The sequence below is a fragment of the Fusarium mangiferae genome (genome assembly GCF_900044065.1).
Source record: "Fusarium mangiferae strain MRC7560 genome assembly, contig: FMAN_scaffold017, whole genome shotgun sequence".
Classification (NCBI taxonomy): domain Eukaryota; kingdom Fungi; phylum Ascomycota; class Sordariomycetes; order Hypocreales; family Nectriaceae; genus Fusarium; species Fusarium mangiferae.
In genome coordinates this window covers 836,210-852,302 of record NW_024573937.1, presented here as the reverse complement: position 1 = coordinate 852,302, position 16,093 = coordinate 836,210, and the positions used below count along the sequence as shown (strand labels likewise).

At 47.9% G+C, this 16,093-nt stretch overlaps 6 protein-coding genes across 6 annotated transcripts; 3 read left to right on the top strand and 3 right to left on the bottom strand.

Moving 5' to 3' along the window:
- Positions 1 to 1,868: 1,868 nt before the first annotated feature.
- Positions 1,869 to 2,157, top strand: FMAN_03677 (uncharacterized protein; the record flags this gene model as incomplete). The annotated part of the gene is made up of 2 exons (XM_041824440.1): positions 1,869 to 2,047; positions 2,103 to 2,157. 2 exons carry the CDS (start codon positions 1,869 to 1,871, stop codon positions 2,155 to 2,157), a joined length of 234 nt encoding a protein of 77 aa, XP_041689920.1.
- FMAN_03678 (uncharacterized protein) lies at positions 2,122 to 3,381 on the bottom strand (the record flags this gene model as incomplete). Its single annotated transcript, XM_041824439.1, has 1 exon — positions 2,122 to 3,381. The coding sequence occupies one exon, from the start codon at positions 3,379 to 3,381 to the stop codon at positions 2,122 to 2,124; it is 1,260 nt and encodes a 419-aa protein (XP_041689919.1).
- A 5,138-nt stretch (positions 3,382 to 8,519) lies between these two features.
- FMAN_03679 (putative mfs-multidrug-resistance transporter) lies at positions 8,520 to 10,398 on the bottom strand (the record flags this gene model as incomplete). The annotated part of the gene is made up of 3 exons (XM_041824438.1): positions 8,520 to 8,905; positions 8,953 to 9,633; positions 9,684 to 10,398. 3 exons carry the CDS (start codon positions 10,396 to 10,398, stop codon positions 8,520 to 8,522), a joined length of 1,782 nt encoding a protein of 593 aa, XP_041689918.1.
- Positions 10,399 to 10,858: 460 nt separating this feature from the next.
- FMAN_03680 (uncharacterized protein) lies at positions 10,859 to 13,260 on the top strand (the record flags this gene model as incomplete). The annotated part of the gene is made up of 8 exons (XM_041824437.1): positions 10,859 to 11,031; positions 11,100 to 11,169; positions 11,275 to 11,645; positions 11,693 to 12,070; positions 12,116 to 12,173; positions 12,221 to 12,410; positions 12,462 to 12,801; positions 12,855 to 13,260. 8 exons carry the CDS (start codon positions 10,859 to 10,861, stop codon positions 13,258 to 13,260), a joined length of 1,986 nt encoding a protein of 661 aa, XP_041689917.1.
- A 287-nt stretch (positions 13,261 to 13,547) lies between these two features.
- Positions 13,548 to 14,843, top strand: FMAN_03681 (uncharacterized protein; the record flags this gene model as incomplete). Its single annotated transcript, XM_041824436.1, has 3 exons — positions 13,548 to 13,616; positions 13,672 to 13,770; positions 13,824 to 14,843. 3 exons carry the CDS (start codon positions 13,548 to 13,550, stop codon positions 14,841 to 14,843), a joined length of 1,188 nt encoding a protein of 395 aa, XP_041689916.1.
- Positions 14,844 to 15,048: 205 nt separating this feature from the next.
- FMAN_03682 (uncharacterized protein) lies at positions 15,049 to 15,683 on the bottom strand (the record flags this gene model as incomplete). Its single annotated transcript, XM_041824435.1, has 3 exons — positions 15,049 to 15,193; positions 15,240 to 15,460; positions 15,513 to 15,683. The coding sequence occupies 3 exons, from the start codon at positions 15,681 to 15,683 to the stop codon at positions 15,049 to 15,051; spliced, it is 537 nt and encodes a 178-aa protein (XP_041689915.1).
- Between the last annotated feature and the right edge of the window lie 410 nt (positions 15,684 to 16,093).

Sequence of the window (16,093 nt, the reverse complement as noted above, 5' to 3'; positions counted from 1 at the left end):
ACATGACGATTATGGTTATACAATAGAGACAGCCTTCATATACGACAATGTTCTACTTGGTACATCTGATTTGAAATATGTATTCCCGCTCCGCCTCTTTAGCAAAGACCGCGTGGTTCCAAGCAAGACCACTTCATGTTAAGTGCTGCTGTTCACAACGACGCGGAGCTGGTCCGTAATGCAGGTGCAGGGTAACATGGATCATCATGAATACACAGATTTTAACTACGAATGCATGCCACAGAAGTAAAAAGTAATACTGTCGGTCAGTGTGAAAGTGATAGCATGAATAACGAATATAAGTGTCATGACTCAAGCAAAACAGATAGCATTAACCTTGAGTGTTTGTTAAATGCGGGAATTAAAGCAATCCGTAAAGCCTCTCATTCTGGCCAATTACGGCTTCACACATATCTGGATGAATTTTAGCTTAAAGCTTAAACGAAAAGCCGTTACTTAATTCTCTTAGCCTAGCGTCAATCACCTCGAGTCTTTGTCGTAAGGCCGGGACCTCAAATTATTCAGTGATTCAATGTTCTGTCGACGTTATCGATATCGGTTCTCACAAGTCTTGCCAAGTCAGCACCTTGATAGTCACGACATTAACCTGGACCTTGGCACGGCAGATCATCCGCTAACTGACACCTTGGCAAACACATTAGTTGTCGCTATGCCAGTTCCTCCGAAATCGCGATCCTTTTTCAGTGCCGGCATTTATTCACCCGGGTACAGCGCTGCCGTCATCTTTTAGTGCTGAGTCCCCCAATGCCGCTCAAACAAAACTGGTTTACCTACATATCTAGCGTGGGATGTCGACCCTGTTGTCTTTTCGGCCGAAATGCGTCATCGGAAGGCTCGGTCCGTATAGCACAATTGGCGACTGACTACGGGAAATGGTGATATTACTCGAATTTCCAGAATCAAACTCTGTAGAGTGGGGGGCGTGCGCATATACCGGTATGAACCGGTAGAGTTTGGTTGCGTTGTATCACGCGGAATTAACTACCTTAGTTACCTGTCCCACCAAGACTAGGACTACATAGCAGGCAGAAAAGAGAGATCTGATAAAACAGGCAAGTCGTGTTACTAAACGGGTGTTGCCCTGCCTTGCTTTGAGCGTCAGGTCATGGCCCTTTTGGGAAGCTGAGTCTCTGCTGTGCCTTGGACATACGTTGCAGCTCCACGCGTGGTGATAAGCGGCAGCTCATGTATGGCCAGTAGATGCTGTAGTCAGATCCAAGACTAACGGAAGTACGGCAGGTAGAGTCAGCAAAAGGATTTCATCGACTCGGATTGTTGCCGTTGAAGGATTCCTTCTCGACGCACTCACAACGTGAATCTGATAATGCTCTACGGATATGAGGGCTTTGTTTCATCCTTGCTCGGCATGTTTTGCTTACGGGAATTGGGTGTTGTGACGTATTATGACAGATCGCATTTGTCACAGGAACATGCTCATATCCCTGTTGGGGTTGCGCTGCATGGTCCCTCTAATGCCCGCGGGTTTAGCAGACTCGAATGCTGCTGGTCTCTGCTAACCCCGTTGGTCTCACATGTTCCTGAATGCCAAGTGGAGCCAACTGGCTTAATTTCCGAGCGGATTTTCGGCGAAAATACAGCGGGAGCCAAACTCCCGGTTGACGGAATTTGGAGACTGAGGTGAAGATCACATGGAGAAGTGATGATGTGAACGTGATTGTGGTCCAGCAAAGGAGGCTATGGTATAAATATATTATGTCATGACAATCATTAGACACGATCACTGTTATTCTGAAAAGAATATTCACTCTTTATCCTGCTAAATATCTTCATATTGTTCCTCAGTAATCTGAAACAGCTCTTCCGAGATCACCGACGAATCCCACAGAATGCTGACGCCACGAGTCATCTCTCACCACCACCACAAAAGTCCTGGGCAACCAGGATTACGCTCCCACGGGATCAAAGGGCACGGCACAATGATTATTCACGATGACTCAGTAAAACCAGACAATTCACCAGTTCAATCACCAGTTCAAGCACGTCAGCCATCTGACTCTCTGGACTTGTAAGTTTTACTCTATTAGAAAATCTATAGCAATTTTTTTTGAACAAACCCCCAGAATTTCTATAAACAGGTGTCTAAAAATCTTTAATCTGGCGCATCACTACCTTTAATGCCCGGACGCATCTTATGTCGTCATGGTTCCCGTCTCTATCTTCTCCTAGCTGTATCGCGGCATTAAGCAGAGACTGACTGTGTTGACTCCCAAATAACCCCAATTCTCCATCTTTAGTGTTTTTAGTTTTAGAAGATACTCTATAATGCTCGGGCAGGCCCATGAGCTGTTCAATTTGGTGAAGCTGATGCTCGATCAGGTGAACGAGCAGATTTCCGGATAATGTTTCGTTGGGGGGAATAGGAAGACCTCCGATGTATAGAGTCAAGGGGGATGTTTGATATGAGCCAACTGACGTCTTGGAGGTGCTGAGGAGGTAGTCGAACACCTTTGAGAATATGATACCATAGATTGAAACAATTTGTATGTAGCACGAAAGTGCAATGAGCAGCTGCGTTGTGCGTAAACGCGGTGGCACCGCTGGCGTGTATGAAAATGTTGAGGGCGTATGCTCAGCAGATGCGGGGGCGCGAAGGCCAGACAAGAGCCTCTCGAGCTCAGTGCAAGCTTGTGATACTTGGACCAGAGGATGGGACTCGCAGTTTTCAAAATCTTGGCCAATACCCTGATGGGCCAAGGAAAGGTTCAGGGTACCCTTCACGTCCCATGGGGACGATCTGATGGAGTAGAGCTGAGCAGACAACTTTGAATGCAGCCTTGACAGAAGGAGTTCGACATGATCGCTTCTTATGGGTAAGGCAGAGTCCATGGAACTGGTACTCGGTAGAGTGTTGAACTGGTACGACGCTGTCGATTGGATGGTGCTGGGGTCCACTGTCTGTGCCTGTGCCTGTGCAACGCTGTGTTGGCTCGTCGATTGGGACGACGACAGGGGGGAGATGTCGACGAGGATATTGTCATTGACGATGAAATCAGAGTGTTGCATCCCAATGCTGTCCAAGATGTTGTCCAGCGACAAATCATACTCAAAGTTCATCATGTTGCTCATGTCTGTGCCGCCAGCTGAGGGTGACGAGTCTGTGGTGTGTGACGACGAGCTGGTATCACCTTGCTCAACTACAACGGTAGGCTGCACCTGTCTTGAGGGGGGACGACCTGTTGGGCGTGCTTTGCTGGTGACGCATTCAATGCCAGATTTGAGGCATCTAAGACATGCGTCTGTTGAGTGGCCTGAATCTCGGTGACATCGCAGCTTCTGTGCGCGGCAGCGATCACATGCCGAGCGCTTCCAAGGTGCTCTGTTAGAAAAGTCGCCAGCCATCTTTGGACCGAGTAAGCAGGTGGCAGTGTATGTCTAAAGTGGGAGCAGCAAAAAAGAAAGGAAAACGTTATCCTGATGATCCTGGAACAGACTGGATAGAGATGGGGCATGGAGTATGTATAATATGTCAAAAGAAGTGAGAAGAAGAAAGGAAAACTGGTGCTTCGGCTTTATTCTATATCTGATAGAATAGACTACCAGTCACCTCCGTGCAGTCAAAGGTCAGCGGCATCCCGCGTTTCTTGCAGGCGAAATCTCCCACGATGACGAAAAATCCTAGCAAATCAAACAATCCCCGTGTCCCGTGAAAGCGGAGAGAAGAGAATCCTTTAAGAAAAAAAACGGACAGGACAGGACAGGACATGCAGCCACAATTGCTAGGTTCCAAGATGGACCATAAGCTTTGAACGAGCGTGCTACGTTCTTGCAGCTGTCATGGTACGTACATGCACGCAAGTGGCACACACCCATTGGGAGCCTTAACAAGCACGCGGGGTTGCGTAGAGTCGGCACCTGTTTAGCTTTGAACAACGTGCCCTCTGCATGCGTAATCTCGAGAACGAACGTTTTGGAACAAGGGGTGAGGGGAGGGCGTGAGATGTGGCGGCGTGTTATCAAGGTTACAGAGGCGTGACTGTAAAAGGTCAAAACGGCGCCTCAGCCTTACAGTCAAGTCTTCAATTTTGACACTAAAAAGAGTAAGTGAGATGAGCTACTGTAGTCTAAAGACGGGCTTGGATGCGAGTGATGTGCTTGTTTCAGGGCCGGGCTTCCTCCGCCGATGCCGCACTCTCTCTTGCTTTTGTCTCTAGTTTAGTCTCTGCGAGAAATTATTAGCGAGAAGAATGCGGCTTCTGTAGTCAATCGACGGTGTTGACCCACTGTAAAAAGTAACCGAAATCCTTCTCAACTGGATGCCTGAGAATTCCAATGCAATGTTATTCGCAGTTCAAGTGGATATATATCACGCTTCGGTTTCCGCACTGTTTATTTTCTCGCTTCAGCCTGTCTTGGTGCTGTACCCGCTCACTTCTCATCAGCGTATTTTGGCACTTACTGAGTCCTTTTTGACAGTTTAGTACAGTCATATTTGTCATGCTGACTGCAAAAGGGCCTCCCCCACTTGTCTCAAATAAAACATCAACAGAAAAACATCTCCGTAGAGCCTCTCGCTAAATGTGTTGCTCCGTTCACAGCTGAGCAGGACTCAAAGCCGAAAGCTTATTCTGCGGACAAACCCTGCCAGTTCGCGGAGGAAACAAATATTCCGCGCATCGTGTCTCTAGCGTATAGTTATGCAGGCCCTGTTTTTGGTGGTTGCCGCTTATAATGCACATAAGCAGCAGATGGATCATGAGGATAAACCTGGTAATGGCATAACTAATGCGGAAACTCCCCTCGGTCGGGCTGCCACTGAATCCAAACTCCGCTCTCCACCGCGCATGTCAAGTCCAAGTCTGTTAATGATCCTCGCAAACGAGTCGGGTTTCCCCAGACGTTGTACGCTGCGATCTGTCGCATCCACTCGTAACCGCTGAGGTTCTTCAAAGGTTCTTCACAACGCGGCCGCCCTTAGGTGTCTCCAGCACCTGAGGCTTAATCTCCAGCCAGCAAGGATCGCCAGCAAATGACCTCACTACACAAAGTTACCTGCATCTCCCACTAAAGTCTAGACAGACTAAACTTGCGAGCCCGCGACTCGCCTAGATCCCTGCCCATCATAGCATCAGAAAAGCCATGTAACCCTGTTGGAAATACAGGGGAGGGGAAAGTCATACCGGGCGGCTGCGGCCCGTAAGTCGCTAGTCAGTAGCCCATGGCACACTAATAACTTGCCGGTCTAGCCGGAGCCCCTGAAGCTGCTGATGAGCGCCGCATTCCTAACCTTTTGAGGTGACTGCACCAAGGGTCATCCGATGCGCTACTGCAGATGAACAAAAACAGGGTAGATGCTTCTGCGCTGATGACGGGGAGAGACACCGAAAATGAGTTTCTTTTGAATAATTATTACATGTTAGGTGTTTTTCCACCTATCTATTCATTATGACTTTAAACGTGTGTATGCTGGGTAGAATTAGTGCTATAACAGAAAATGAGATATTAGATACAGCATGCCATTTCAGCTTGTTTTATCAAGGCAATTAACAAACATCGCCTGCCGATATTATGGCGGAATGGCTGCTTTAACTGTTTGTGGTCTCTTAGTTACGGGCTTCTAACAGCTAACTCGGTTATTATCTGAAGAATTTATATCCTATAGACATAATTAAAGACAAGGGTTAACAACAGTTACTATTGCATTTCAATGCTAATATTATTAAACAATGCCTGTATTAATATAACTTAGTTTTTAATATAATAGCTATAATATAAATAAGAGGTTTTATATACAGTATAATTTCTATTTAATTACTTATATTTATAATTTAACTTAAATAAAGACTTAAATAGTAAGACTATTTAGACATCTTGACCTTGATCTCTACTACTTCTATAGCTTATGTGAATATTAAAGTCTAAGTTCAAGCATGGAAAACACGTCTTGCCTTGAATTTCTCTGCCCTTTACGCCGAACTCGACCTATCTAGGCATTAAGACATTAAAACTCTTAAGACACTTCAAGAAAGCAAAGCCGAAAGACTCACATTTGCAACCGAGTATGCAGTAATGCCGTATCATGCTGGCTTCTCGATGGCAACTGATTCAAATTACTTGAGCTTACAGTAATGAAGACGGCAATATGAAGACGGGCATTTAATAATAACAGTTCTCGACCAGTATAGACATACCATGGTTTCTATAATCAAGCCAGGTGAAGTTGTTGTATGCTCAATTCACGAGACGTGATAGGCGCCTTCGATCGACTATAAATGTCAAACTAATGCATGGAAGTTATGCATTTCAGATATATCGTGTATCCCAACTTGCATTGGGCTTGACTCATGCTCAAACTCTAACATTGTGACTCTTGTCTCTGCAGAAGAGGAAACCCGTTGGTCCGTGAAGAGCCTCAATCAGAACTCAATCTGTACGGGAGTCTGTGCGCTAGCGGTAAACTGGTACGTGGCTTCGTGGGTACGGTACGACCGCATCAAGATGCAAATGCCGGCATAGAGCGTTTCTAATTGAGGCTTCTTCTCCGTTGAGGCTTCACACTCACCGCTAGGGGCCTGCCGCGGGAAGTCCTTGATTCCTTATTGGTTCTGGTTAGTATGCCTGTCCCAGTCGTTTTGACTACCGGGGAGTAGATCAGCCGACCGAGATCTCCAAGCCTCGGCAGTCCATGGAGATGTAAAGTAATTACGACGCGGGATCGTCGGGATGAATGTAACTGACCTAGTCCTCGTTACTTCGGGCTACATAGTTGCCGAAGTCCTGAACCTTGTCGGCCCGACTCACCCATCGACACAGCACACCCAACAGATCTGATAAACAAGCAAACCAGAAGAACAGGATTCAAGTTCGAGACCTTCTTGGCACAAAGCTTCTCAGGGACCATATGTGGAACTTGTGCTAAGCGAGCTGGGCAAGCAGATCATTTACAGGCATTTGCTTGTTAAGTTTCAGCAGCAATCCACATGGCCCAGTTATTCAAAAGACCTTCAGTATCCGCTGTTGACAGTCTTGTCCGGAGATCTTTCCTAAATAGTAGTTGCAGTAGACTTATGCCGCGACTAAGGATTCTTTGTTGGACCCTGCAGATGGCAGGAATAGCAGTTGAAGTTACGTAGAGACCTAAACCACTTAAGCAGAAGGTTAGACTCAAAGCGACAAAGATGCATTAAAGGCAACAAAGGCTATACCTAGAAACACCTATAAACCTACTAGCCTTGGACAGACTAACTTGGCGATTGCTGGGATGGTCTTAACGCATAGTGCGTTGCTTATTGATCCTTTGCGCACAGAGGTTCATCCCAGAATCCGGGGAAGCAGCTCTCCAGATTTTCATCACTGCGTTTACTATTATTGTACCGGTGCACACCGGAGCGCTACAAATGGGGGCAAGGCCAGCCCAGTCTGGCTGATCAGAACTGGAAGGTCGTGATACTATCATTAGCACAAAAGAACAGCGCTAATCATGCACGCTTCGTCACCTGTTCTTCGATTTAGAGTTTCGGAACATATTAAAGGCACTCTGGGTGATTATTCATGTAAACACCACGTAGCCTCTTCTGCTGTTTTTCATGACTCGCGATCATTCTCCTGTACATCTAATCGATTACTGAAAGGGGTAACTCTCCACTAAACCGCCATTGTGGGCTCACGATGTGAGCGCTCAGACGGCGATATGGCTACTTCCAGCCGAAAGCTTGGCTTCGCGTTTTCAATCGGCGGGGTAAAGCGCGAGCCTGGTCTCTGGAAGACCTGAACATCGTCACATCTCAATTTGATAAGTGAGCCAAGGCTAATGGGGCTAGAACTAGAACGATTATGAATCAAGGATATGCGATAGGTTCAGGAACGAACTGAAGAGCATGAGACACATGATGGCGATGGCAGTTCCGTTATCTCAACTTTGTGAACTCCAACTTCACTTTTGCATCTCCAAGTTTTGTTATCAGCACAGAGTTAATGTGACTCGTCGGACAACGAGTGAGGTGATGATGCTAACGGCTTGGAATCCCTTAAATGGGTTGAACTTGCATTGCCACTTTTCATCTAGAAGGCTGCGGGAAAGGGAGTTGCCGTGGCGTATGTCAACGAGACCATAGGTTGATTCCCTTGACGGGTGCAGCAAAGAATCGAGGATGGAGGAATGATGTTCAAAGTTTGAGGGTAGCTAAGTGAAATACTCACCATAACATGGCAAAGCAAGCGGACTAGAGGCGCGATGCCGATTCACCCATCTCTTATAGTTTGTCTGCGAAGGCACTAGTTCATGAACATATCATTCACCGCTCATATAAACTTGGGGCTTTGTGGTAGATGGGAAAGGACAAATGAATATAATTATTACTACGAATATAACGGTCTCTATCAGTTGTATTTCTATCGGGTCTAAGAAGCAAGAAAACAGGCAAAAACGACATGTCTTGAAATGTCTAAACTGGGATTGGCTCCTTAACAACCCCCATCCATGTGACTCAATTTGATTACTTTTCACTCTTCTCATCATCGTACACTAAAAGTCTAGTATATCAAACAGAGCGAGTATAGCTCAGAGATCGACGATGGCCGTGGCTATGAGTAGCTGATGCGTGGCTGTTGTGTGTTCTGGCTCTCCACATCTCCTCAGCCTCATTCATGGCGTCATCTTCTGTGACAGTGACGTGAAGAGACCGCATCTTTTGGAGGACGTTGGCAGCTTCTGCAGCGTACTCGCACTTCATCCGGATCTGGCGTCCGTATTTATAGAAGAGGAAGGGAAAGGGGACACAGGCCAGGGCAAGGAAGGCTGGGATGGAGCTAGCCCACTGGACTCCAAGTCCATCGTACATTTGTCTTGTGAACAGAGGAAAGGCGGCACCGAAGAGGGATCGCAGAGCAGAATTGGCTGCCATGATGGACGCTGCAAAAATGACGTCTGTATTTGGTTAGCGAGACTCGGATGGCGTTTGAATTGGAACTTACAGGAGTCAATGAGATAGTTCAAGAGCGCCATGAAGACAAGTACAAGACCCCAGGCAAAGAACACGGTACCGATGATGGGGACAATCCAATGGATGCTAGCGAAGGTTGTCCACGCGAACCAAAACAAACCGATGGGGATGAGAAGAGAACCCATAATGGCTGGGGGCAGTCTATCCTCAGGCTCCATCGGCGCACCTCTCCTCTGAGCAGCGCGAGCGTAGCGCTTGTCTTCGAAAGCGAAGCTGATGATAGACAGAATCACACCAATAACAATACCAGTGAAGGCAAGGCCACCAATACCTTGGCTCCAGCCTCGCCCCTGTTGAAACACGATGGGAAACGCAGCAAAGCACATATACATGGTGCCGTAGATGATGGAGATATAGATGGAGGTAATGAAGACGATAGGCTCCTTGAACAGCAGCAGCCAAGGTCTAGTCAAGGCGTTTTTGAGCTGGTGAGCAGCCGAGCTTGGCGGCTTGTCTGCATCGAGAGTAGAAATGTACACTTTTCCTGTGAGCTTGGACATGTGCTGGGCACGCTTGCGCAGGATGTACGGCGCGTATGTCTCTGGGATGAAGACGGTGCAGGCAATCCAGGTGACGCCAGTGAAAGCGGCCATGAGCCCGTGGAGCCAACGCCAACCCGCAGTCTCGCCAAGGAAGCCTCCTGCGATAGGACCTGGATTCTGTCAGTTATCTATCAGATTAATAGAAGCAGCTAAAACATACCGATGGCGGGTCCAAGGAAAGGGGCACCCGAAAACATGCACATAGCCAGACCTCGCTCCGACTTGTCAAACATGTCCGCAATCAACGCCGGGGCATTTGAAAGAGGCGCAGAGCCAATAGATCCTGTCAAGAAACGCAGAACTAGCAAAGAAGCAATGGAACCAGCTCCGGCTGCCCCAGCGCTGAACGCCGTTGCAACCATAAAGGTGAAGAAGAAGACCTTCTTCCGCCCGTAAAGCTCCGACAAGGGCGCCCAGATCAAAGGTCCGAACGTGAAACCCAGGACGTAGAGGGATATTCCAAGCGTAGCGACTTCTTGAGAGATGCCGAACGCGCGGATGACTTGCTTGATACCGCCTGAATACGCTGAACTGGCAAATGTAGTTGCGAGACATGCTAGAGATTGGAGAAGAACAAACGCCCACTTCTTCCATCGGGGGAGCAACTGAGCATTTTGGGAATCGTCGGGGAGGAAGTTGATGCGATAGGGAGCCTGTGTTGTTCCCTCTCCTGGGTAGTTCTGATCGATGAAGGACTGGCTGATATGGTGCGCTTGACTGTAGATTCGGGACAGTCGCGGGGGTACTGTATGTTGATGCTCTTGTGTCTTTGGTTCGACGCTAGGTTCGTTGACATTGTTGTCATTGCCGATGGTGTCGTTGGCAATGGTCTCGGAGGACAGGGAGGGAGAACTGGGTTGAGGATCGATAGCCATTGTTGCTGGAATCGTTTGTGATGTTTCTGACACAATCTCACAGACGTACGATTATGGCATCGTGACACCCATCTCTTAAAGGAGCGAATATTAACTTTTGCTTTTTCCATTGTTGGTTAGGGGGGCGACAGGTCCAGCGTGCAAGATTGGGATTGTCCGCGGTGTTTTGGGCGGTGTTACAACCACGCTTAGAAAGCAGGCTTTGGGCCAGTCTATTCCCCGGAGTCCACTCGGCGTGCTCCGGAACAGCACGTTATTCCTGCATGCGCCACTGTCGTAATTATAAGTGGACCACGGCATTATCATTGTCTGACTATATCACCGCCAAAACCCCGCGGCATTTCACCATTCTTTCAACATCCAGCCAAACCCCGCACCGCTGCCATTCATCTCGGCATCTTACACGACAACAAAAAATATCCACCGCATTTATTCTCGTTTATCTGATTCCCCCCTCTCAATGCCTCTACCGTCTCGGGCCTCGTCTACGCCCAAGATTAGCAAGGCCTGCGTGCCGTGTAGAACGCGCAAGATCAAGTGCAATGCTGCTGTTGTTGGGCTTCCCTGCGGCAGCTGTGTAAGTAGAGAGTGCCCGGATGAGTGTGTTTTGTCGGCGCGGAAACGTCGGACTGTGTAAGTTTTTATAAATCATTTATGAGTCAAGTTTCGTGTTGAGCTGTAGTTACTGATGCGTGTTTTAGAAAAGGGCGTAATGCCGAAGTTCCCAGGTCGCGGAAAAATATACCAGAGGCCAATGGTTCCGTCTTGTCGGTTAGTCACTGTCTCATCGCCTCCCTCGTACCACTTCAGTGATACATCCTCTGTAGTTCACTGCCATGTGGCCTGTACCAAGCTGATAGTTGTGTACATTCATAGCCACGACAGCAACAGCTTCCAACCAATGGATCAAGACAGACAACAGATAGTTCTCATTCTGATCCTGTAGAAGAGTCTATCCATGCAAGCCATACAGGCAGTTCTTTACGCAACGACACTCCCCACTCGAGGGATCGTCGTCCGCCGGGTCAGGCCCAAGCTGATCTGCTCTACCTTAACATTCTGCAAGATACAGTCAATGACACGTCAGCGGCTCAGACAGATGCAAGTGATCATCAGTCAAATGATGAACCAGATGATAGCTTTAACAGTCAAATACATCACTGGAATCCACCACCTCAGCTTGACGACGTTGACAACGAGTATCTTGCTAAGAAGAAAGTGTTCGAGCTTCCTCCTCCCCGATTCATGTCAGTCCATCTCACACTGTTCATGAAGTGAGCTAATGTCGGTACAGGGACGACATAGTCAAAGCATACTTCGACTATGTGCATCCTTTCGCGCCCATTCTCAGCAGAACAGACTTTATCCAGAATTATCGCTCAGGAAGCTGTTGTATTTTCTTGCTTCATGCTGTAGCTGCTGCTGCAAGTCTCTATGTCACCCATGACGTCCTGATTGGCTGCGGCTATCCAGATCGTTCAACCGCACAGGCATCTTTCTTCTCAAAGGCCAAGCTCTTCCATGACTTTCATTGCCAAGGCGATCCGCTTTCCATGTTGCAAGGGTCCATGATTCTTGGTGCAATCATCCTGGATCATCCGTCTGATAGAGACTTTCAGTACTGGTTTCATAACTCTGTCCGTCGTGCTTCAAAGATGGGCGTACAAAACGCGTAAGTCCAACACCTCCAGGGCGTGACCATACTTACAAGTCTCAGCTGTCTTCGTGATGATGGATCACAAAAACTGTACCGAAGGATCTGGTGGGTTTTACATGTGAGTTCAGACCCTCTCAGATTAGTTGTTTGACTAACATGTTCTAGAACAGGGATATCTTCCATTTCTTCATCAACACACAGAACATGCGACTACTCGCAAATGCACCTCCAATCAGACCCCTCATGGAGGCTGACTGGGAGACCGAAGACATTGAGCAATGGTCGGGTATCCTATCACCAATCTCTCAGGCCCAAAAGGTGTCACTGATAGCTCAATGCGAGTTGGCCCAGATCTGTAGGTCCCAGCCCTCTCAGGAACCAACGGATCGTCTAACATACGTCTTAGTCGGGAATGTCATGTCCATCGTGACAAGTTCAAATCCATCTGCAGAAGAAATTCACAAGAGAATACTGCCACTCGATGCGTGGCGAACATCACTTCCCGAGAGGATGCACCTCATGGCATCTTTTGCAGAGGGTGAGATCTATCATCTCGAGGCTCTGACAACCAGCTACCGTTTTGAATGCATCATGTGCCGTTTGCTCCGCCGTGGAAGATGGCAAATGAGTGATGGCGGGTTACGCGAGTGGGCGCAGCAACGCTTTAGAACAGCAATATTTGAGCTTGACACCATCGTCAAACGCGTCATGATCAACAACATGATTCAAAAGCTACCAACTACTTTGTATGTGTTTTCTCAGTTACTGATCTCATCCTTCCTCTGACCTTGAATCTTAGTATCACCACTATCACTGCCCTCTTGGCGCTTCACATAGAGTCTGCTCTTGACGCTGCAGAGTCGAGCCTTATTCGTTCAATGGCTCGCATATCGGTTCAGCACACCATGCTTGCACTGGATCAGATTCGCGATACTCCCGCCATCAAGAGAGCTCTGCCTGCATTTGAGATTGTTCTCTCCAAGAACAAGCTCTATCCGATGTCGACAAGCGATACTGAGCAAATTAACATGATGCAAACCATGTCTCAAGACCAACCTCTCAGTGACGGGCATATCCTGCAACCGCCTCAAACGGACATGACTTTGCCACAGGATGATCAGTCGTTCTTGTATGGGGACTTTATCGGTTTTGACTTCTTAGACCGATGGCAAATGGAGCAATTAGATTTTACAGGCATTTACTAGTGAATGGTTTCAGACAATCTTCTTATTTATATTAAGTTCGTTCATACTTAGCTACCCTATTACACTTAGACGTTAATAAATAAACCACCTTACCAGATTTGAATATAGCGCAAACCTTGAGCGGCGCTTTACATAAGCAGTGTTCATAATTCGGCATAATTAATCTCCACTGACCAACCTCAATTTATCCATTTCATGCAACCCTACCAATCGCTAACTGCCCCAAACCCATCGCGAAAGCGATAGCGAAACCATTCAGCAAAAGAACAGTCTGTCAAGCTGTCACAATGCCCCCGCGCTTGGGGTACAAAAAGTCTCGAAGGGGTTGCATGCGCTGTAAGCAACGACGCGTCAAGGTGAGAACGGGTCAACCAGCACGCGTCAATGCCGTCTGACTAATTACCCAGCCAGTGTGATGAGAAGCAGCCTTGCGCAGCGTGCGAGAGACACGGCTTATCGTGTGTCTACCAGGAACCCTCGGAAGTACGACGAGGGCGTTCAGCCGATAAAGTCCGTAGGTTGTATCAGTGTGGATATAGACAGACCCTGACTTGATCACATAGACCGATGCTCCGAGAGACGATCATCAGAAAGGCTCAAATGCTGACTCGTCAATCGCGAGCCCAGATCCATTGCCGTACCTTGCCAAGTTCGTCACAGGCCAAGAGTCAATAGAGCAGAGCACGTGGCTCACGGATCTTGAACTGATGCACCAGTATTCAACGTCTACCTACCTTACCCTTCCGCGAGCAGATGAACTTCAGCAGATATGGCAGATTGAGCTACCCAGGCTATCTCTTAGCCATGTTTATCTTCTCCACCAAGTTCTGTCTGTATCTGCATTCCACTTGGCCTCCCTGCACCCGGATCGACCGGACTACGCTATCTGTGCATCACAACACCAGAATAAGGCTATCGCTGGTCTTCGTTCAGCTGTCGCGTGCATCACAGAAGAGAGCTGCGTGGAGATCTTTTTATCATCTTCACTACTGGGCATTGGGGCGTTTGCTGGCCTCGGCGCTCATAATGCTGGTCAACAGCCCCGCATTGACGATCTCCTTGATGTCTTCGTACTTATTCGGGGCATGAGCGACATCTTGAACAGATACGAGCCACTGCTCAAGGAGAGCAGAATTGGGCATCTCTTCGTCTTAGGAAGCCAGTCTGGTTCAACGCCTCTCCTTGACGCCACAGTCACGCAGCTTCGACAAATTGTCATACCAGATGGCTTCGAGGATGGGGGAATCGCGATATGCCAGGAATCGATCGCATCAGCAATCATCTGGATAGAGAACCACATAGGGGCAACGGCTGCGCCTGACGAGCGAATCGCCATGACTTGGTGTTTATCTGTGAGCTCAGAATTCCTGGACCTCATCAAGCAGCGGCACCCTGTTGCTCTTTGTATCCTCGCCCACTATTGTGTTATCTTGGATCGAGTCGGAAGATCACAATGGTTTATGAGAAATTGGGGGAAGCCGGTACTACAAGACATCAGGAATGAGATGGAACCACGATGGTCATCCATGCTGCAGTGGTGTTTGGCAGCTGTTGAATGTGATAGAAATGCCCAAGTGCATTGATTCTAATGAGAGATATACCATCTACATGTAAGAACAAATGGAAGAATAACTACAATACAAAAGCCAAACGAATGCATGTGTAATTGAACGATAACTCCACCCAAGTTCATATAAGCCCAGGTAACTCCTTCAAAACCTTGTAACGCAGCCCTGCCTTCCTGCCTCTTTTACCCTCTCAACCTTATCACAGCCATCGTGTCGCTTCTCAGTGGCGATAAGCGGTGTCATCAGAGCGGAGAGTGCTGAGGGATTCATCCGTATTCTTCGTCCTCGTACCGCGGGGAAAGCCATTCTTCTTATAGAACCTCCAGTCCAAGTAGGTGACCACAGCAAGGTATTTGTAAATTGGGCTGATTCGTTAGTCATAATCTGCTATGGGTGTTGAGAAAGACATACCTCAAGAAACCAGCCAGCACAAAGACAACCCAACCCAGCGCGCAGCTCGTTCCGACACATAGCTGAGAGTTACCCCGGATCATCATGAACGCAACAGCCGCCCAGAAGACAACCTCCATAGCATTGAGGATAAAGTACGCCTTGAGGCTGCTCCAACGATGGAAGCGGATGGAGTGCTCGGTGAGGATCTCGTAGGCCAGGATGATGAGGGACTTGGCACCCTGGAAGAAACATGTTAGATCTGAGAGATCGTGTGTCGGAAAATAGGCTTACCATGCCGAGACCCATAGTGGTGGAGCGACCTGGGGGCCGATTGGGCAGGATGAGTCGCACGCCCGAGAGGGTGATGACTGTAATGATCAAGGTGACTAAAACAATCTGCAGGGGGATCTTGTTGCGGAGGGTGAAAAAAGGCTCCATCTTTTTGAGGAAAACAGGCGTCATTTTGATAGAGTTCGTAAAGGTAGTGAAGACAAAGAGGCGGTAGTGTGATTACAATGGAGTGAGGATGTTGAGGCTTGAGATGATGATAAAGCTGGACATTGTTGGCAAGACCGACATTTATAACATTCGCAATTGACTCAAAACATTATGAATCAACAAGTCTCAACTCTATCATTACGCGGCAGTTACCGTAGATTCTCATACACGTATTCGAAAATCCTGCAAAGTGCAAAAGAGAAACCGAGCTCTGAGGCTTAGAGACATAGCATTACCCGGAAAACCAGCCCTACCGGCACTATTTTTAACCCGACCCAACCAAATAAGCTTGTTGGAACCTCAGGGACGTCAGAAAGGCTCAAGTCCAGGCTCAAGGCTCAGTCTGGGGCCTATTGATCGTCTTTATCTCATGG